Consider the following 23,382-nt stretch of genomic DNA (forward strand, 5'->3'; position numbering starts at 1 on the left):
CAGATAATGTTTTTTTACTTTCTGCTATAAAACATTCCCAATAAAAAAATTTACAAACTCCCAGATTTCTTCATAAATTCAGGCCAATATGTATAGGTTGGACTTGATGGACTTGTGTCTTTTTTTCAACCTCACCTACTATGTAACTATTCTGCTACATATTTTTGGTAAAAAAAAATATCCCAATAAGCGTATATTAATTGGTTTGCGCAAAAGTTATAGCGCCTACAAACTATGGAGGAGAGATCACAGGGGAGAATGGATATGCCTTAGGCTACTTTCACACTGTTTTCAGGTGTTTTAGCGCTAGAAATAGCCTCTAAATAACGCCTGAAAACCGCCTCCCGTTCATTTCATTGTGTCTTTTCACACTGAGGCGGTGCGTTTGCGGGGTGTTAGGAAAAGTCGTGCAAGCGGCATCTTTGGGCGGTATAAACCGCTCCCAAACAGCCCGCCCTGCCCATCTAATTGAATGGCCAGCACTTCCAAAGCGCCTGGAAAGCGCTTTGGAAGTGGCGCAACACGGACGCTTTTAGCCCCTTCTTCAGCTGCTAGCGGCGAGCTCTTTAGCCCTAACGCCCAGGCACTGCAGTGTGAAAGTAGCCTTAAGCAGGCCATACATGGTTGATTTTCGAACAAATTTTCTTTTCAAAATCAGAAAGTTCGTTTTTTTTTTTTTGTGATCCGATGATGCCACCATTGATTTTCAGCTGACCAAGCCTTCAATTTCACCGCATGTTGCTACAGAAAATAATTCTCGTGGTCGGGAATCTTCTTTTCTCTCCGTAAATTTTCTTTTCTTATTACATTTCTCGCACGATTCTCCCATCGTTGATTAGAAAATCGTTTGTTTTTCTAAAAATTTAAAACATGTCCGATTCCTCAAATTTGATTGCCACACGAAAATCGGCCGTGCTAAAGCCCACTAATGGTGCGAAATTCGTACGAAAATTCTTAGATACGATTTTCGAAAGAAAATTCTTTCAAAATTCGAACCGTGTATGGCCGGCATTAGTAACATCAATGGGGGTGTTGATTAGCTGTACCTACTTCCTACTACATTATTCGCAGGGTTGATATTCCTGATTGGACCTTTGGCCTTTTACACCAGACCCTGGAGAACGCTGCACTATATCTATAGACATAGGACTGTACGGTCTGTTAGCGGGTAACACCATCACCCAGATGGGCATATCCTTTTATTCTGTGTGAACAAGGAATTACACCCTGACCATCTTCATAAGAACATTTACCTTCCACATTTTAAGTCTGCCCTCATATCCACCTTATGGTCTGTGCCCACATCCAACGCCTCCATCCCCACTTACCTGTATTTTATTTGTGTCTACCTACCTACATGCGTCGCTTAACCGCTTGCCGACCAGCCTCCGCAGTTGTACTGCGGCAGAATGGCACAGGCAGGCGAATCGCCGTTATGTTACGTCAGTTCCTAAGGCGGCCACTAGGGGCACGCACGCCCCCGCTGCTCGCCCCCGGAGCCGATGCGAGTGCCCGGCAGTCTCGATGAGCGATGCGATCCCGCGATCGCTCGGAACACGGCGAGAACCGGGATCTCTGGGTGTAAACACACAGTTTCCGGTTCTCTGAGGGGAGGAGTGACAGATCGTTTGTTCATACAAAGTATGAACAGCGATCTGTCATCTCCCCTAGTCAGTCCCATCCCCCCCTTTCAGTTAGAACACACACTAGGGAACACATTTAACCCCTTGATCGCCCCCCTAGTGTTAACCCCTTCACTGCCAGTGACATTTTTACAGTAATCAATGCATTTTTATAGCACTGATCGCTGTATAAATGCCAATTGTCCCAAAAATGTGTCAAAATTGTCCGATGTGTCCACCATAATGTCGCAGTCATGATAAAAATCACAGATCGCCGCCATTACTAGTAAAAAAATAAAATAAAATAATAATAAAAATGCTATTTTGTAGACGCTATAACTTTTGCGCAAACCAATCGATATATGCTTATTGCGTTTTTTTTTTTTTTTTTTTTTTTTTACCAAAAATATGTAGAAGAATACATATGGGCCTAAACTGAGAAAAAAATAGCTTTTTTAAGAAAAAAAAAATGGGGATATTTATTATAGCAAAAAGTACAAAATATTGTGTTTTTTTTTTCTTTCAAAATTGTCGCTCTTTTTTTGTTAATAGCGCAAAAAATAAAAACCACAGAGTTGCTCAAATACAACCAAAAGAAAGCTCTATTTGTGGGAAAAAAAAGGACGTCAATGTTGTTTGGGTGCAATGTCACACGACCGCGCAATTGTCAGTTAAAGAGACTCAGTGCCGAATCGCAAAAAGTGCTCTGGTCAGGAAGGGGGTAAAATCTTCCGGGGCTGAAGCGGTTAACCACTTCAAGAACGCCCACCGCATATATACTGCGGGAGGATGGCTCTATTGTGCGAAACAACGTACCTGTATGTTGTTTCGTGCACTGGATACTGTGGGCACGCGCACGCTTGCTGCACGGTGGGGGGGAGCCAATCCACAGGTCCGACGGACCCGATGGCCACCAGCGATCGCTCCACAGAGAGGCAGAACAGGGATCTGCCTATGTAAACAAGGCAGATCCCCGTTCTGACAGGGAAGTGCACAGAGATCTTCTGTTCCAAGTAATCGGGAACAGCGATCTCTGTGTACTCCCTCTCAGTACTTCCCTCACACAGTTAGAAAACACTTGCAGGGAACACACTTAAGCCTTTTGATCGCCCCTGATGTTAACTCCTTCCCTGCCAGCCTCATTTATACAGTAATAGTGCATTTTTTAGCACTGATCACTGTATTGGTGTCACAGGTCCCCAAAAAGTGCCACTTAGGGTCAGATTTGTCCGCCGCAATGTTGCAGTCCCGCAAAAAAAAATAAATCGCTGATCGCCACCATTACCAGGAAAAACAATAAAAAAAAAAAAATCCATAAACCTATCCCAGTTTGTAGATGCTCAGTAAAATATATAGAATCATTAAAAAATAGTCTACAATATCTACCTTATAATCAACAATATCTGCTATAACAAATGACAAAGCATAACAATAAGCGTTTATATAGTGCTGTCATTCTTCAATATCGCGATGATTTCTTTACCACTTCCAGACCGCCCACCTTTGATATACGTTGGCCCCTTGACATTAACCTCTTGCTTACTGGGCACTTAAACCCCCCTCCTGCCCAGACCAATTTTCAGCTTTCGGCGCTGACACACTTTGAATGACAATTGCGCGGTCATACAACACTGTACCCAAATGAAATTTTTATAATTTTTTTTTCACACAAATGTTTTCTTTTGGTGGTATTTAATCACCACTTGGGTTTTTATTTTTTGCTAAACAAACAAAAAAAAGTCAGAAATTAAAAAAAAAAAAACATGTTTCATAGTTTGTTATAAAATTTAGCAAACAGTAATTTTTCTTCTTCATTGATATTCGCTGGTGAGGCTGCACTAATGGACACTACTGATGGGTGCCACTGGTAGGTGGTATTGATAGGCAGCACTGGTGATGAGGCACTGGTGACATTTATAGGTGGCACTGTGGGCACTGATAGGTGACACTGTGGGCACTGATGGGTGGCGCTGGTGGGCACTGGTAGGTGGCACAGGTGGGCACAGAAGCCTCTGCAGAGGCTCTGCACGATCGGGACTGATGTCCCTCTCACAGCCGCCGGTGATTGGCTTTTTTTTTTTCAGCATGAGGAGATTATCTGTTTACATCACATGATCAGCTGTCATTGGCTGACAGCTGATCACGTGGTAAGGGGGATCAACCCCTTACTCTGATCTGTGATCAGCCGAGTCTCATAGACTTGCTGATCAGAGATCGCACCGCGCGCGCCCTGCAGGGGACGCGCAGGCTGCTCGAGCACGGGAGGATGTCTATGGACGTCCTCGCGGCAAAGTAGGTCTGCGCTGTAGCCGTCTTTTGGCTATAGCGCGGACGGGAGGTGGTTAAATACCGTTGTTTTGGCAGCAGATAGCTACCATTACCATGGTATTTTCTTCAACGGTGGGCAGTCTGCTTTAAGGTAAAAGCGGCGGATTCACCGCAAGATCACCCCCTCCCGCTGCGTCCCGGTCGTCTCTGCCGCTTACCGGATCCGTCGGTAGCAGAGGAGGCGATCCGATCCTATCCCCTGATAGGCAGGAAGTCGAGTGAGGGAACAATGGCCCCCACTTGACTCAATGCCATTGGATGACGGCAGCAACGTTAAACGTCACTTCCGCCCAACGGCCTTAAAGGGAAATTTTTTTTGTTATTGAAAAAAAAAATACTTTTAAGTGTAAATGTGAGATCTGAGGTCTTTTTGACCACAGATCTCACATTAAAGAGGTCCTGTCATGCTTTTTTTTTATATTAGAAGGGATGTTTACATTCCTTGTAATAGGAGTAAAAGTGATCCAAAGCCTCCCTCCAAGCTCGCGCGCAGAAGCGAATGCATATGTAAGTCACGCCCACATATGAAAATGGTGTTCAAACCACACAAGTGAGGTATCGCCACGCCTATGTGGATTTTTAAGTGCCAAAGTTTGTCACCATTCCACGAGCCGACAAAATTTTGAAGCATGACATGTTGGGTATCAATTTACTTGGCGTAACATTATCTTATACACCGCTCCTTCCCCGCTTTGAAGATGCTGCTAGCAGGACTTTTTTTCCAGTCCTGCTAGCGCACCGCTCCAGTGTGAAAGCCCTCTGGGCTTTCACACTGGAGAGACAGCAACGGCTGTTTCGGGTCGGTTTGCAGGCACTATTATTAGCGCAATAGCGCCTGCAAACCGCCCCAGTGTGAAAGGGCCTTTAAAGGAACACAGTGCCGTATCGCAAAAAATGGCCTGGTCATTAAGGGTTAAAACCTCCTGGGGCTGAAGTGGTAAACGCTCCAAAGGAATCGCATTTTTCACGCGCAAAACTAGTTGAGCTGGATTGTATCATCCTAGGTGGCAATAACCCCCGACTGTACGCTACCATACTGAGTATTCATGATTGTCATGCGTTACAATAGTCCATGTTGGGGAATCTAGCAAACCTTATGGGTAAAACTGATTTAATATGTGATAAACATTAATATTTGTACAATTTGATATGGTTCAACGTTTTTAATATGAAATCTTTAATAAAGTATGTACACATTTTATTAACTTGAGTGTTGGTGCCTGAAAAGTAAATTTTCGGTTCCTTCTTGGCAAGTATGCATTAGGTCCAGAGGAACATGAATTACTTGTGTTCAGGGGGATAACAGTACTCTATGTCAGTGATGGTGAATCTTGGCACTCCAGATGTTTTGGAACTACATTTCCCATGATGCTCTTGCACTCTGCAGTGTAGATGAGCATCATGGGAAATGTAGTTCCAAAACATCAGGAGTGCCAAGGTTCGCCATCACTGCTCTATGTGAAAGACCAGTTATTTTTTTGAAGGTGCTTCTGATTTTTTTTATTTTGTTTTAATTTTCACAGGATTCTATGAATTCTGTTATCTAAATAAGCCATAAAGCAGTCAATATGGACAGATTGCTAAGGAAAAACAGGTATCTGATAAGCTACTGGAAGATAAAGCATTTGAAATGCCGCATGTGTACGATGGCTTCACATTTACCGAGTGAAGATGGTGCACAGGAAGCTCAGCAGAGGCGCATGAACCCTCTTAATATACAGATGCTCTCCAAAGGACTCCATGAACAAATATTTAGAGGTAAACAAGAACAATACTCTAAAGAAAGTATTCAGAAGAGCATAGACCATCTGCAGAACCATGGCCTATGGGATCAAGAGACCTCTACTCTCCAGGATGTGGAATTAGAACTGCCCAGGATGTACGGCGGTAACATTGATGAACATTTCAGAATTCTGGCACAGAAACAGAATCTTCCATACTTGGAAGCAGCTAATGATCTATTACAATGTCAGTTACCAGACCTACCCCAAGAATGGGCCTGGCAGACCGGATGGACTAAGTATACCAAAGGAGGAGGAAGAGAGCAGGTTGACTTCCCAGATGAGAAGGCTCTGGTGTTTGATGTGGAGGTCTGCATGTCTGAAGGACAATGCCCAACTCTAGCTGTGGCGGTCTCCCCCCAGTGCTGGTAAGGAAAGGTTTGTACCCAAATCTAGATTTTCCAAATAACTGTAACTGAACTTTTTTCTTTATTTTTTTTATTTTTTAGGTACTCTTGGTGTAGTCAGAGATTAATAGAAGAACGATACACATGGTCCAATGAGATATCATTGTCTGATCTCATCCCGCTTGAGACATCGCCAAAGTCAAACATCATGAACAAGCACAACTGGTCTGAGAGATTAGTGGTGGGCCACAATGTCAGCTTTGACAGAGCATACATTAAGGAGCAGTACTTTATAAAGGTGTGTAATGTATATAGTTTTGTGTTTGCATATAGAAAATAATATGTACACTCACCGCCCACTTTATTAGGTACACCTGTTCAGTTACTTGATAACACAAATTGCTAATCAGCCAATCACATGGCAGCAACTCAATGCATTTATGCATCTAGACGTGGTGAAGGCGACTTGCTGAAGTTCAAACCGAGCATCAGAATGGGGAAGAAAGGGGATTTAAGTGACTTTGAACGTGGCATGGTTGTTGGTGTCAGACGGGCTGGTCTGGGTATTTCAAAAACTGCTGATCTACTGGGATTTTTACACACAACCATCTCTAGGATTTACAGAGAATGGTCTGAAAAAAAAGAGAAAATATCCAGTGAGCGGCAGTTGTGTGGAGGAAAATGCCTTGTTGATATCAGAGGTCAGAGGAGAATGGGCAGACTGGATCGAGGTGATAGAAAGGCAACAGTAACTCAAATAACCACTCGTTACAACCAAAGTATATAGAATACCATCTCTGAATGCACAACACATTGAACCTTGAAGCAAATGGGCTACAGAGGCAAAAGACCACACCGGGTGTCACTCCTGTCGGCTAAGAACAGGTGATTGAGGCTACAGTTCGCACATGCTCACCAAAATTGGATAATAGAAGATTGGAGAAACGTTGCCTGGTCTTAGGAGTCTCGATTTTTAGCTGCGACATTCAGATGGTAGGGTCAGAATTTGGCGTAAACAACATGAAAGCATGGATCCATCCTGCCTTGTATCAACGGTTCAGGCTGGTGGTGTAATGGTGTGGGGGATATTTTCTTGGCACTCGTTGGGGCCCTTAGTACAATTGAGCATCATTTAAACACCACGGCCTACCTGAGTATTGTTGCTGACCATGTCCATCACTTTATGACTACAGTGTACCCATCTTCTGATGGCTCCTTCCAGCAGGATAATGCACCGTCGCAAAGCTCAAATCATCTCACCACTGGTTTCTTGAACATCACAATGAGGTCACTGTACTCCAATGGCCTCCACAGTCACCAGATCTCAATCCAATAGAACACTTTTAGGATGTGGTGGAATGGAAGATTTGCTTCATGGACCTGCAGCCAACAAATCTGCAGCTACAACTTGATGCTATCATGTCAATATGGACCAAAATCTGAGGAATGTCTCCAACACCTTGTTGAATCTCTGCCATGAAGAATTAAGGCAATACTGAAGGCAAAAGGGGGTCCAACCCGGTACTAGCAAGGTGTACCTAATAAGGTGGCCGGTGAGTGTATATTGTAGTACTAGAAAACAAAGAAATGCTATTCAGTGGGCTATTATAGTTCATAGACTTAGATAAAAAGAAAGGAGCGCCTGGTGTCCAGAGAAATGTGACTTCTGTAATATGGTTCATTGACCTTTATTAAAGATTAGCAACATGTACATCCAAGCCAATGCGTTTCCAGGGGAATAGACTCCCTCTTCTTCAGGGCTCCACCATGGGGGAAGGTTGAGTAGATATGGGCTACTGATAGGCATGGTAATTCTTTACACGTACCTTCACTTAAATTTAAAACAAAAAAAACCTGGTTTATTGTTAGTACAAGGAAGAAATACGATGCAATCTAAGTTTGTCTTTCATTGTAAGGTTTGTTTTACTGTTTATTGCATTGCAACTGTTATAATTTATGTATACGCTGATGCCATACAAACACAGCTATTGTATGTACAATCAGAACAGAACTATTCCTGCTGACTGCAGGACACTGTATCCTTGCAAGGAATTGTATACCTGCGATGTCATTTTGGATAGCTGACTATGCAAAGTGGTTTATGCAAGATATGTGATACCTGTGATACCCCATTCACACCTCGGTGTATTGTAGCTTGAAGCTTAAAGGAGAAGATCCATTTTCAGCGAAGAACGGTCTGAAGTCTCCTCTCTGCTGACGTCACAGGAATCAGTCCAGGCAGCGCATCATCACGACTTAGGAAGTCTGGATCTGCCAGGTGCCTTGACTGATGGCAGTCTCAGCGTTTCAGTGAGCCGCTAATACGGCCGCTCCCCACCCCTTCACAGCTCAGAGCTCCAATGAGCGTGGAGGAGCAGTGCAGGAGAGATGCTGACTGATAGTCAGCAGCTCTCCTCTCGGGGAGCCGAGAGAGCCGAGCCATCGGCGGTGTTCGGTGGCTCGGTTCTCAGTGAACAGGCGGCGGGGAACAGATGTTGATGCTGATCTGATGCTGCATCCACCTAGGTAAGTATGAATTATTATAAATTATTTTTATTTTACATTTTATTTATTCATTTATTAATAGTAGTAGTAATAACACCCTACCAATAAAAATAAATAACCCTAACCTCACCTTAACTTTAACCCCTTAATCTAATGAAAAAATATTAATAATAAAAGAAATAAAAGCTAATGGAAAAGCTAAAAAAGCTTAAATGTCCAGCAACAAATGATGCAACAGATAATCATTTCCTCTACTGGCTAATAAAAAATTGCCAAAGCTCAAAAACACTGTATAAAAACCTACAAGTCGCGCATAAAAACACGCAAAAAAAAAATAGGCTCTAGTACTTTCCACTCTACCTGTTCCAATGTTGATTATTTGCTGTGGTCAGATGATTGTTGCCTATCAACAAGTCACATTTGCCAGAGATGTAATATATGTTGCAATAAAAAAAACTATTAAGGTGAATACTGTGCATTGGTGACTAATACAAATGTTATTTTTCTTAGGGCTCAAAGATGCGCTTTATGGACACAATGAGCACGCACATGGCTATCTCAGGCCTAACAGGATTTCAGCGCACTTTATGGATGGCCAGTAAATACGGGAAGAAAAAGGGATTGCAGGAGGTCAAGCAGCACATCATAAAAACTCGACACAAGTATGATGGCCCCGCTGTAAGTCTGCTAAACACTTAAAGTGTCATTAAACCCAGACTATGAAAAACTCTCCTTACATGCTATATAACAGAGTGTGCATACTCACAAAGCCACTAAAGCATTTGTTTTGGGTAGAGTAGAATATACCTGGTTAAATCTGCCTTCAGCTGTCCCTCCCATCTTCTCTGTGTCCCCACTGCAGGTTGAGATTGTATAAACCAGCTTGTGTCCTCTACAGAGCATGCTCAATTTCAGTTTGATTCTAAGCTCTTCATTTTCCTGCTTTTTCTTATCTGTGCAGCCCACGTGACTATAAAGCAGTGTTTGGCAAACCTTGGCATCCCAGATGTTTTGGAACTACATTTCCAATGATGCTCATGCACTCTTCAGTGTAGTGGAGCATCATGGGAAATGTAGTTCCAAAACATCTGGGGTGCCAAGGTTCGCTATAGAGTCATACAAGTGGGCGTATACACAGTAGTAAATGACCCCCCCCCCCTCCACATCCATATCCCCCTAAACTCTATGGGGTGGGCTATAGTATGTTGATTGATTGTATTCACTAAGAAACTCACAAAAACGCTTAGTTTTAATATAAATCGGTTATAAATATATCAAATGTGATTACTAATACCTGTAAAGTAGAAAAAAGAGCCTTCGATGCAGATCCCGCCTGAACAGAATGAAAGCTAGTGTCAGTTATCCTAGACTCTGCCTACACTACATGTTCAGCAAGATACACATTTGATGTTAAATTGAGGTTTATAGGGAGCTGTACAACAGGTTTTTTTTAATATTAGTAATTTAATTTGAATTGCTCTTCTTAACCACTTGGCCTCCAGAAGATTTAAACCCCCCCCCCCCCTCCCTTTATGACCAGGCCATTTTTTTGCCATATGGCACTGCATTACTTTAACTGACAATTGCACGGTCAGTCAACGCTGTACCAAAATAAAATGTATGTCCCCCCCCCCCCACAAATATTTATTTTGGTGGTATTTGTTCGCCTCTGCGTTTTTTTTTGTTTTTTTTTGTGCTATAAACAAAAAAAAGACCATTTACTCAGTAAATAGCCATCCACAGAGAAACGCACTGGGTGGAGCAGCATCTGTGATGTCATCGCACATGAACTGGCGTGTGAAAACTGCGGCCATGTTTGTACTCGTGTTGAAACGGCTTAGTTTTTTCCTTCTAGTGTAAGTGCATTTTTACCTTTTAGTAAACACATGGTTTTATATACAGTACTATGAAATGTCCCCCTCTTTCCACCTTTTGCATGAAAGTGGCAGCGAGTCTGTGAACACATGGCCCCTGATGTATCCATTGACTGCCTTGGATGACACGACTGTGGGGATCTGATTGGGATGATCTTGTCCTATCTGCTGGGCTCAGTGGATGTTTTATATAGCAAGTTAGATCTCTATAACTTGAGATCCTAACCGTCTGGTAAGAGGCGTGAATTTATGTGGGGATGACAACCTTTTGAGCACATTTTACACTGAGTTTTATATAGAACACTTCTTAAGCACTGGGAGATTCATCTAACAATTGGACTGTTTTTTTTTTTTTTTTAAACTTTATGAATTGTCACTTTAATTAATTCTGGACTGCCCCACGCGCATGTACTGCGGCAGGGCAGCCCCTCAGCGCGAAATTGCGTACCTGTACGTCTTTTTCGGGTGGGGGGAGCGCATACGCGCCACCGGTGACCCGCTCACGCTGTGATTGAACACAGTGGGAGCCAATCAGTGGGCCTGCTGGACCCGCCGATTGTTCCCGAGGCAGACGGGCAGACCGCCGTTCTGTGTAAACAAGGCAGAGTGCCGTTCTGTCAGAGGGGAAGATGGAGAGCTTGTGTTTTTGCTAAGCAGGAACACGGATCTCTGTTTTCCCCCAGTCAAAGCACCCCCCCACAATTAGCAAGCACTCAGTTAGGATGTTTAACCCTTTGATCGCCCCTGATGTTAACCCCTTCCCTGCCAGTGTCATTAGTACAGTGACAGTGCTTTTTTTTTTTTTAGCACTGATCACTGTATTGGTGTCACTGGTCCCCAAAAAGTGTCACTTAGTGTCAGATTTGTCCGCTGCAATGTCGTAGTCCCGCTAAAGATCACTGCCATTACTTGTAAAATAAAATAGAAATTCCATAAATCCATCCCAAAGTTTGTAGAAACTATAACTGTTGCGCAAACCAATCAATATACACCTATTGGGATTTTTTTTTTTTACCAAAAACGTGTAGCAGAATACATAAATTGATGAAGAAATTAAAATTTTTTTTTTTTTTACTTTTTTTTTTTTTATTGGATATGTTTTTAGCATAAAGTAAAAATTTTTTTTTTTTTTTTTAATTTTCAGTCTTTTTTTTTGTTTATAGCACAATAAATAAAAATCGCAGAGGTGATCAAATACTACCAAAAGAAAGCTCTATTTTGTGGGAAAAAAAAGGACATCAATTTTATTTGGGTACAGTGTCGCGCGCCCCGTGCAATTGTCAGTTAAATTAAGGCAGTGCGTATTGCAAAAAATGTCCTGGTCGTGAAGGGGGGTAAATCTTCCCGAGCTGAAGTGGTTAAATGTGAAATTGATTGAAGGTATTCAGATGCAAATTATTTTCTGTGACTACCTAGAGAAGCAAACTGGTATTTTTATTTATATTCGTTTTTAGTCTTGTGTTCAGACTGGGTTGCAGCTTTCTTTGAATCATTTATCACTTTGTATTTTTAGATTTTATTATATGTATTATTGTTTGATGTGAGGAGAAGTGCAAAAAAAAAGTTATTTTGGTTATAAAAATCAACCAAAGTAATGTGACACTAGAGCTTACAGAATTTGGAGCGAGGAAGTGTGGATAGGTGAGTCTACCTTTTCTGGGGGTTGGGCTATCCGCACACACTGTCACTGAATGGTAACAGTACTGGAAGCGCATGCTGTGTGATGATGCATCCCCAGTGAGTCTGTCACTGACCCTTTCTGAGCTCAGGAAGTGGTTAGATGACACTAGGGGGTCATTCAACACAGAAGAGGTGTAGTCATCGCTATTGGTGGAGGAGACACTGATATGTAAAAAGGGGGAATAATGCATTACATTTTTCTTTCCTGTAAAAGAGACAAAACAAGCATTTTTTAAATTGAAATCTGGAGTTTTGGTCCCAGAGGCTCGATTCACACTATGCCAGTTTCTTGACGACCATGTTTGCATGGGCACATCAGCCCATTTACAATGCATTCTGAAAGTATTCACGGTGCTTCACTTTTTCCACATTTTGTTATGTTACAGCCCCATTCAAAAATGTATTTAGTTCATTATTTTCCTCAAAATTCTACAAACGATACCCCATAATTACAACGTGAAAGAAGTTTGTTTGAAATCCTTTGCAAATTTATTCAAAATAAAAAACGAAACAAATCCCATGTACATAAGTATTCACAGCCTTTGCTCCATACTTTGCACCTTTGGCACCAATTACAGCCTCAAGTCTTATGAAGTATGATGCTACAAGCTTGGTACACCTATTTTTGGGCAGTTTCTCCCATTCTTCTTTGCAGGACCTCTCAAGTTTCATCAGGTTGGATGGGGAGCGTCGGTACACAGCCATTTTCAGATCTCTCCAGAGATGTTCAATCGGGTTCAAGTCTGGGCTCTGGCTGGGCCACTCAAGAACATTCACAGAGTTGTCCCATAGCCACTCTTTTGTTATCTTGGCTGTGTGCTTAGGGTCGTTGTCCTGTTGGAAGATGAACCTTCGCCCCAGTCTGAAGTCCAGAGTGCTCTGGAGCAGGTTTTCATCAAGGATGTCTCTGTACATTGCTGCATTTATCTTTCCCTCAATCCTGACTAGTCTCCCAGTTCCTGCCACTGAAAAACATCCCCACAGCATGATGCTGCCACCACCATGCTTCACTGTAGGAATGGTATTGGCCATGTTAAGAGCAGTTCCTGGTTTCCCCCAAACATGACGCTTGCCATACAGTGCAATCTTTGTTTCATCAGACCAGAGAATTTTGTTTTTCATGATCTGAGAGTCCTTCAGGTTCCTTTTGGCAAACTCCAGGTGGGCTGTCATGTGCCTTTTACTGAGTGGCTTCTGTCTGGGGACTCTACCATACAGGCCTGATTGGTTGAATGCTGCAGAGATGGTTGTTCTTCTGAAAGGTTCTCCTCTCTCCACAGAGAAATGCTGGAGCTCTGTCAGAGTGACCATCGGGTTCTTGGTCACCTCCCTGACTAAGGCCCTTCTCCCCCAATCGCTCAGTTTGGCCGGGTGGCCCGCTCTAGGAAGAGTCCTGGTGGTTCCAAACTTCTTCCATTTACAGATGATTGGGGCCACTGTGTTTATTGGGACCTTCAATGCTGCAGAAAGTTTTCTGTACCCTTTCCCAGATCTGTGCCTTCATACAATCCTGTCTCGGAGGTCTATAGACAATTCCTTGGACTTCATGGCTTGGTTTGTGCTCTGACATGCACTGTTAACTGTGGGACCTTATATAGACAGGTGCATGCCTTTCCAAATTATGTCCAATCGACTGACTTTACCACAGGTGGACTCCAATCAAGTTGTAGAAACATCTCAAGGATGATCAGTGGAAACAGGATGCACCTGAGCTAAATTTTGAGTGTCATTGCAAAGGCCATTAATACTTATGTACATGTGATTTTTTTTTTTTTTCTTTTTAATGAATTTGCAAAGATTTCAAACAAACTTCTTTCACATCATTATGGGGTATCGTGTGTAGAATCTTGAGGAAAATAATGAATTTAATCCATTTTGTAATAAGGCTGTAACATAACAAAATGTGGGAAAGTGAAGCGCTGTGAATACTTTCCAGTGCACTGTATTTGAATAGGCTGCTCTACCTATGGAAAAATGGAAAAAGGTCCCTGCACTTTTTCCAGAATCGCAGCCTCAGGGAAACCGCAGAGAGCTATGAGGTTCCCAGCACAGGAATCCGTGCTGAATTTTCCAGTGCTTTGGGCTATTAACAGCAGCGTGTTTTTGATGCGGGTGCAGGAAGGTGTGCGATTACATGCAGTCCCACACCGTATGGTGTGAACCTAGCCTTACATGCATGCAGTTTACATGACAATATTTATCTGATGCTTTAATGAGCCCAGTGCAACTCTCATGTAACTGTGAGTAAAAAGAGAAAAAAATAAAGTAATATTTATAGATTTGTTGATTTGCCAACATCTAATAAATGAGCTAAGGCGTGTTAAATTGGTTCTAAAGTCGAAACATTTTGTTATGTTAATACATTTCCTGCTTAAAATGAAGGTAGAAAAGGTCCCAGTAGTTGTATCGCCCCTCACCTCAATAAACACCTTTCTTGATCCAGCGCTGTGCCCATCTGCAGCGGTGCTCTCCCTCTTCTCACAGGACACAGAGGCAGCAGTGGGAGCCATTGGTTCCTGCTACTGTCAGTCAAATCCTGTGTGGAGGGAGCTGGGGGGGGGCGTGGGTGGAGCTGCGCTGTGTATGTCTATGGACGCATACAGCCTGGCTTGGGAGTGCGCCCACAAGAATGCCCCCATAGCAGCTGGCTTGCTATAGGAGCACTCACAGAAGAGGAGGAGCAGAGAGTGCCAGCGGGGGGACCCCAGAAGGAGTAAGAGACCGCTCTGTGCAATACCATTGCACAGAGCAGGTAAGTATAACTTCTTTTTTATTATAGGAAACAAAATGAAACAGTGAACTTTTTTATTCCTCAAGTATATAAATCTAGTTGCACTTGTTCTTTTGTATTATTGCATGTCTCTTCGCAGATCAATTCATGGGACTGGGTAAATAAAAGCAGCATTAACAACCTGGCTGATGTCCATGCTCTGTATGTTGGAGGGCCACCTCTGGACAAGGAAAGCAGGGAGCTGTTTGTAAATGGAAGCATGGCAGATATCAGAGCAGAGTTCCAGGTGAGCAAACTTTGATTCAGTTAAATTTCATGGGGCCTATCCTGTTTTGAAGGTTCTTTAGCATTAATGGAGGTAATAAAAGACCATTGGAATCAGATTGGTGGGCAGTGATAATGGGGTTGATTTACTAAAACTGGAGAGTGCAAAATCTGGTGCAGATCTGCATAGAAACCAATCAGCTGCTAGGATTTTTTTTCAAAGCTTAATTAAACAAGGTGAAGTCAGAAGCTGATTGGCTACCAGATTCTGCACTCTCCAGTTTTAGTAAATCGCCCAGATTTGTATCTCTGTGTTCCATTTCTCATAGCCTACCAACAGGTATTTTAGCTGGAGTGCTAAAGGTTACCAGTGATATATACCTTGCTTACTGTTTGAGTATCCATATTATTTATTTTTATGTATGTCTACTGTAAATTCTTAGTCTTCGCAGCTATATTTTTTTGAAAAGACCTTAGGTGTATTATTATGTTTTTGGTATAATGTAAAGTCTGTGCTTTTCTTCTTGGCAATGTAGAATCTCATGAATTACTGTGCCCAGGATGTACAGGCAACACATGAAGTATTCAGGGAACAGTTTCCACTTTTTATGGAGAGGTAATCCTACGTCTGATATTTAGTGGTTGCAGATTTGTGGTAAACGTTGAAGATCCCAATGTCTATGTGTTTCAATACAAAGGCTTCTAATTCTGAATGTCCTCCACCATAACTGAACTAGCTATTGAAATGCCTATTCATTTTGGTCAATGGCCATTAATCCTCCAAGTAAAGGGAGGTCAAACACAGCAATGTTTAGTAAGCAAGCCATAGATTATGCAATTTTCTTTCCCGCAACCACGGTTTGCGGGAAAGAAAATTGCTTGATTACCCAATCAACACAGTCAGTTCTAATAGGGAATCCTTCTTGCGGTGCTATTGTGTGCTGTCAGCGAGGAGCCTTCCCTGCTGGCAGAACACAATGATTGCTGATATACAGCTATAGCCACCGGCAGTAATCGCATGCAGAAAATTTGCTTGTACTGAAGTTGATGAATGGATTGACTTCAGTACAGCCAGCCTGCCCATACATGGATCAAATCTCAGCTGCTCTCTGCTGAACCGGCCGAGATTCGATCCATCTATGACCGGCTATAGAGCATTCCTTGTTGCCGCCATCTCTTCCTCACTGAAAGTATGTTGCCACAGACCTGCTGTTCTCTAGATGTTGTGTATCACCATTATGAGAAGCTGAATCTATGTAGAGCAGCTTACAAATGCAGTACACACTTATGAATGTTTGCCAATTGCAGATCTATTATGGCATACATGCCAAGGGGAGAGTGAGACAGCTGGGGGCATGATCTGATCGACAGACTATGACCTATCTTAGTGTGATGGTCTTAAAGCGGGGTTCCACCCAAATTTTGAACAATATCTGTATGTATTCTCTTCCTTGCCTAGATGCTGACATGCCGTTTAAAAATATTTAAATCGCTGTAATTACCTTTTATTTTTCTATTCTTCTTTGCACTTCCTGGTTCTCCTCCCATGGGAGTAGGCGTGTTTCTAGCCTCTCCCAGACTCCGCACAGAATCCTGGGAGCTAGTCTCAGGCTTCCCAGGATGCCACTGAGCATGTGCGGGAATGAGCAGTGAATGCTGGGAGCACAGCATTCACCACATCCAGGAAATAAATGCTTGTGGGCTTCAAATGCCCACAATGAAGATGGAAACCGCCTGCAGTGAATAATATAAGTTATTCTTTCCGACGAAATCTGACACAGGCGGACATATTACACACAATATGTGAGTATGTAATGCTGAGAAGAAAAGTTTGTGAATGAACTAAAAAAAAAAAAAAAACGATAGATAGGTGGACCCCCGCTTTAAGCCGGCCATACATGGATCAAAATTTGGCCAGTTCAGCAGGGACCAGCCAAATTTTTTGATCCATGTATGGACACTCTGGTTGTACACGAATTGATCTGGTTGTACAACCAGCTTGTTGGGTTTTTCCCAAACCATTAGTGCCACTGGCTATAGCCAGCAACACTAATCATTGTGTTCTGCGAGCAGGTAATGTTCCCTGCTGACAGAACTCCATTGGTGCTGCAGGAGGGATTCCCCCATCAACACTGTGTTGATGGGTTGGGATCGAGCAATTCTCTTTCCTTCCACCCGTGGTGCATAATCCAGGAGTTGACAAATTTGATTTGAATCTAGCAGAAAGCTAAAAAAGTTTAGTTACAGTGCAGGGAAAAAGTATTTGATCCCCTGCTGATTTTGTACATTTGCCCACTGACAAAGAAATGATCAGTCTATAATTTAAAGTTATAAATTGATTTGCATTTTAATGAGTGAAATATGTATTTGACCCCCTTAGCAAAACGTGACTTAGTACTTGGTGGCAAAACCCTTGTTGGCAATCACAGAGGTCAGTCGTTTCTTGTAGTTGGCCAACAGGTTTGCACACATCTAAGGAGGGATTTTGTCCCACTCCTCTTCACAGATCCTCTCCAAGTCATTAAGGTTTCGAGGCTGATGTTTGGTAACTTGAACCTTCAGCTCCCTTCACATATTTTATATGGGATTAAGGTCTGTAGACTGGCTAGACCACTCCAGCACCTTAATGTGCTTCTTCTTGAGCCACTCCTTTGTTGCCTTGGCCATGTTTTTTGGGTCATTGTCATGCTGGAATACCCATCCACCACCCATTTTAAATGCCGTGGCTGAGGGAAGGAGGGAAGATTTATTGGTACGTGGCCCCATCCATCGTCCCTTTGATGCGGTGAAGTTGTCCTGTTCCTTCAGCAGAAAAACACCCCCAAAGCATAAGGCTTCCACCTTAATGTTTGGGGATGGTGTTCTTGAGGTCATAGGCAGCATTCCTCTTCCTCCAAACACGGCAACACATAACACTTTCACCCAGTTATCCTCTGAATCATTCAGATGTTCATCAGCAAACTTCAGACGGGCTTGTACATGTACCATTTTGAGCAGGGGGACCTTGTGGGCGCTGCAGGATTTCAGTCCTTCACGGTGTAGTGTGTTACCGATTGTTTTCTTGGTGACTATGGTCTCAGCTGCCTTGAGATCATTGACAAAATTCTCCCGTAGTTCTGGACTGATTCCTCACTGTTCAAAGCCAGGGTTTTTTTTGCATTGCGTGGGTTGCTAGTGCCCGGTCAAGGCAAGTAATTTGCACCACTAACCTACTTACAGTAGAGTGGCCAGCCAATAACCCCCGATGTAATGCCATTACATTATAGGCTGGATGGAAAGAATGACAATAAAACGTGTTATAGGGGGAAACTCCTTAATATGCCGATTTTGCCCTCTCACCAATTTCAATTTTCACAAATCACCCCCCCCCCCCCAGCTCTCACCTCTTCACTAATCCCCCCCCCCCCCAGCTCTCACCTCTTCACTAATCCCCCCCCCCCCCAGCTCTCACCTCTTCACTAATTCCCCCCCCCCCCCCCACAGCTCTCACCTCTTCACTAATCCCCTCCCCAGCACTCCAATTACCATCCCAACTTCTGCCTGACATCCTTTGACTTGAACATCAAAGAAGCTTGCCGGAAAGTCCTTACCACTGTTCAGGTATTCTGGTGCCTGCAGGTTCTTCTGGCTGTCAGTATACAATAGCCAGCAAGAAACATTTGTCCATCGCTGTTGTTTAGCATGGATGGTGGAATCGAGCGATTTCTCTTGTTCACTTTACCAGCTTGGCTATAGCCAGTATTATTTACTGTCCTGTGACAAGGGTTTCCACCAGACAGGAACAGGTGGCTGGGGTCTGCCTCTTCACACTTCCTGTGAATGAAGTCTGTGCGCTTCTGACTTTTTGAAATATTGTCTTAGTTCACAGTAGCTGTAATCTAAGTTCCGAAATTGAAGTGTGAAATGTATTTTTCAGCTTTTGATGACAATGTTCTAAAACATTTCCCGTTTTTGTTTTCCAGGTGTCCTCACCCGGTGACTTTGGCTGGCATGTTAGAGATGGGGGTGTCCTACCTGCCGGTGAATCAGAACTGGGAGAGATATATAGACGAGGCTCAGATCACATACGAGGAGCTGCAGAAGGAGATGAAGAAATCTCTGATGAACTTGGCTAATGATGCTTGTCAGCTTCTATCAGATGATGCGTAGGTGACAAAAAAACTTTTTATATTGTGTGGCCTGTTATTAACCACTTCAGCCCCGGAAGATTTTACCCCCTTCCTGACCAGAGCACTTTTTACAATTCGGCACTGTGTCGCTTTAACTGACAATTGCGCGGTCGTGCGACGCTGTACCCAAACAAAATTGTCTTTTTTTCCCACAAATAGAGCTTTCTTTTGGTGGTATTTGATCATCTCTGCAGTTTTTATTTTTTGCACTATAAACAAAAAAAGAGACAATTTTGAAAAAAAAAACAATATTTTTTACTTTTTGCTATAATAAATATCCCCCAATTTTTTTTTAAAAAACACATTTCTTCATCAGTTTAGGCCAATATGTATTCTTCTACATATTTTTGGTAAAAAAAAAAAAAAAATCACAATAAGCATATATTGATTGGTTTGCACAAAAGTTATAACATCTACAAACTATGGGAAAGTTTTTTTATGGCATTTTTAAAATTTATTTATTTTTTTCTACTAGTAATGGCAGTGATCTGCGATTTTTAGCGGTATTGCGACGGACAGATCGGACACTTTTGACAATTTTTTGGGACCATTGACAATTATACAACGATCAGTGCTATAAAAATGCACTGATTACTGTGCAAATGTCTCTGGCAATTGTGCCCCATCGTTGGTGCAAGTGGAAGGAATTGTGCCCATCATTGGCGTCAATGGAAGGAATTGTGCCCCATTGTTGGTGTCAAAGGAAGGAATTGTGCCCCATCCTTGGTGTCAATGGAGGGAATTGTGCCCTTTTGATGGTGTCAGTTGGAAGAATAGCCCCATTGTTGGTGTCAGCAACAGGAATGATAGCCTATTGTTGGTGTCAGTGGATGTAGAAGTGCCCCAGGGTCGGATAAAGGCAAGCAAAGGGCCGCAGTTTGGGGACCGCTGGTCTAGACCATTATTGATTTCTCTGCCATTTTCTCCAGTTCCAAAATCCTGCACTCCAAAATCCACATTGCCTCCTCAGTATGGCCATACGTTTAACATGTGATCATGCTAGGGCAAGGTGATTGGCTCTGACCAGTTATCTTTGCAAGAGTGCGTACAGCACATTTAGGTTTAAAAGGGACTAAAGTTTGGTTTTGTGTAAATCCAGTGAACTTCTAAGGGTTTGAGGAAAGGAAGATGCAGTCAAAACCTTCTACAATTAAGATTGTCCTTTTACAGTTTACTCTCATGCCGAGATTCTGTAAAATATTTAGTGGTTGCTTCAGAAATTGAACTTTGTAGGAATCTAGACAGACAAATCACCTGAAGATCCAGTAAAATCATTAGAAGATCAGATTCTTTCAACATCCAAGTCCCCTATACTGACAGCATACCTAGGACCCCACCCCAGACTAACGGGCTGGAGTTCACAACGAGGATCTTCCAAATGATGGAAACTCAAGATCTTCCCCATGAATGGGATTCCTGAGCCAGGAGCAACCTGCTTCTTCATACCAAACAAAGCTATATGACTTATCTCATTTATTTACATTTACATTTTTACTGAGCTAGTGCTATCGCTGTACTCCCCACTTTGACAGAATAGATGCAGCTAATGTCTGATTGCCCGATTATTGCTTCTACTGTCCATTCACAGAGGGCTTTGTGTTTTGAGAATGGTTTCCCATAATTCAAAACCTTTTGTGATCAGACAGGAGAAGAGAAGGGATTGGCAGAGTGGGTACAGATGACTTTGCCCTTACAGTACCTAAAGGTCCAGAGTTGTAGCACTAAAAGTATAGCAACAGCTGCAGTCCTACTCAGTAAAAGTGTAAATTGTAAATTAAAGATATGTGCATGAGGTGGCATAGCTGTGGTATCACTGCTAAGAGGGCTGACGTCTTCCCCCTGTCTTCCGGGTTTGCGCGCTCCAGCTATGTGATTGGTTGGAGCCACGATGACGTCACTCCTGCGAATGCGCGTGGGAGCCCTCTGTTCTAGCGCAAAACACTGAAGATTCGTCAAGGTATGCCAGACCTTCAGAGGGCATGCGCCGGTGACGTAACTGGCTGCATTCAGGGTAAATATCTCCTAAACCAGTGGTTCTCAACTCCTGTCCTCGGGACCCACTAACAGGCCAGGTTTGCAAGATAACTGAAATACATTGCAGGTGATATCATTTGCTGCTCAGTGATTGCAGTATTCTAGTCTGCATCTCCCCAAGGTAATACTTAAATTGAGTTGAGAACCACTGTCCTAAACGGACATTTAGGAGATACCGTACTTATTTTACCTACAGGTAACTTTTATTATAGACTTACCTGTAAGTAAAAATCACCTAGCGCGCTTTACTACCGCTTTTAAAGCTCAACTCCAGGAAAATGTAAAATGATCCCTTGCAGTGGGGCTGCGCCCACAATTTGCATTGGTTAATGACTTGTTTTGCCTACGTGAAAAGAGGAACTGTTTTACTTACCTCCACTATCCCAGCAGCTGGCACTCCTCCACGCTCAAACAGTGGACTGCTTCTCCACATCCTGACTTCCAATGCAGGGCTATGGAGCCTATGTTCTGTACAGATGATATTAGGATTCTAGACCACTGGAGCGCGGGGGAGAAGAAGCTGTGGGGACCAGTCTAGCTGCGTGGAGGAGTGGAGGTTCGGTGTAGGTAAATCATCTTTGTTTTTTTTTCCTCTGGACAAAAACAGTGCCTCACTGCAAGGGATAACTTTTTACCTGCCCGGTGTTGGTAAACCAGCATATTTTAAATAGTGACTTAATTCCTGGAGTAGTTCTCTTCTCTATATGACCTTACATTGACACTTGCTGGAATTCAAACAAGGATTTTGGTGTCATTACTAGAGGAAGTTTTATTGGTGGTTCTTTGCAAATGATATCAGTGTTCTGCAAATGACAACAGTTGGTGTATTTTTACTTTCTAATTTATTGGTTTAGGCTGGCTGACAATGTTTTCATTAGCACTGCAGCTAATTCAAGGATTGTTGGTGTTAATCGCGGTGCGTAGGTGATGCTGCAAAGCAGAACTGGAGTGTGAGGCTAATTAAAGGAAATAGTGTTTTCATTGTTTGCATATAAACATGTTAGAAGAGTTCATAAAAATATCTATCTATGTATCTATTTATGTATCTATGTATCTATCTGTCTATATATAGATATATATATATATAATATATACAGTAAAACCTTGGTTTGAGAGCGTTTTGCAAGACAAGCAAAATCTTTTAATAAACTTTGACTGATAAACAAGCGATGTCTTGATATACAAGTAGCGTCAAGTCACAAGTGAGTATAAAAGAACAGAGGCACCTCTAAGTGTAGTAATATGGTTACATTTAATGAAGGTACGACATTTAGCAACGCGCATGATTGATGATTAAAACAGACACATCTAAGTATGCAGACATCCGGGGTAAATCTGTCCACATAGACCATCCTCCACACCACCATCTACATCATCCCTTCCATGCGCTTCAAGCCTCGCTTTAAAAACGCTCTACTGCAGGGTAGTCTTCCCGGTCACGATTGCAGACAGGCAGTGGTGAGAACCAGCGGTGCGGGGGATGGTCTACGTGGACAGTTTTACCCCGGATGCCTGCATACATAGATGTTCCTCTTTTAATCATCAATCATGTGAGTTGCTAAATGTTGTACCTTCATTAAATGTAACCATATTGCTACACTTAGAGGCGCCTCTCTTCTCTTTTATACTCTGTAGCTCCTGCTGGATTTTGCTTCTATTCTCCCTGTGGAGGCTTCTATTTGTTGATGGACATTTTATAGTTACACAACCTATCGCATTGCTATAATCTTTTTATATGGACTATAAACTGAAAGATTTATGAATAAATGGATGTGGAACGAAATATTTGAGTTTCCATTATTTCTTATGGGGAAATGTTTGGAAGTGCTTTGGATTACAAGCATGTTTCCAAAACAAATTATGCTCGTAATCCAAGGTTTTACTTTATGTAGGTATGTTTGTGTGTGTGTGTGTATATATGTAATATATATATATATATTTCTATATACATTGATGTGTAGTGGTATTTTAAAACCTTAATTTTATGTATACTTCAATATGTACAGTACATGGGGACATACATATTTGCTCATTACAGTATAAAGGA

General features: G+C 42.4%; 1 protein-coding gene across 2 annotated transcripts in view; it reads left to right on the forward strand.

Moving 5' to 3' along the window:
* Positions 1-23,382, forward strand: part of POLG (DNA polymerase gamma, catalytic subunit) — a 79,757-nt gene that overhangs the window by 6,938 nt on the left and 49,437 nt on the right. For both annotated transcript variants that reach the window (XM_073618453.1, XM_073618454.1), the window contains exons 2-7: positions 5,474-6,099; positions 6,181-6,376; positions 9,094-9,261; positions 15,008-15,154; positions 15,669-15,748; positions 19,095-19,277. In XM_073618453.1, the coding sequence (XP_073474554.1) occupies positions 5,519-6,099; positions 6,181-6,376; positions 9,094-9,261; positions 15,008-15,154; positions 15,669-15,748; positions 19,095-19,277 (1,355 nt within the window). In that variant the 5' untranslated portion in view covers positions 5,474-5,518. The remainder of the gene's footprint in view (positions 1-5,473; positions 6,100-6,180; positions 6,377-9,093; positions 9,262-15,007; positions 15,155-15,668; positions 15,749-19,094; positions 19,278-23,382) is intronic.

This window comes from Aquarana catesbeiana, linkage group LG03 (assembly GCF_042186555.1).
Source record: "Aquarana catesbeiana isolate 2022-GZ linkage group LG03, ASM4218655v1, whole genome shotgun sequence".
Taxonomy (NCBI): domain Eukaryota; kingdom Metazoa; phylum Chordata; class Amphibia; order Anura; family Ranidae; genus Aquarana; species Aquarana catesbeiana.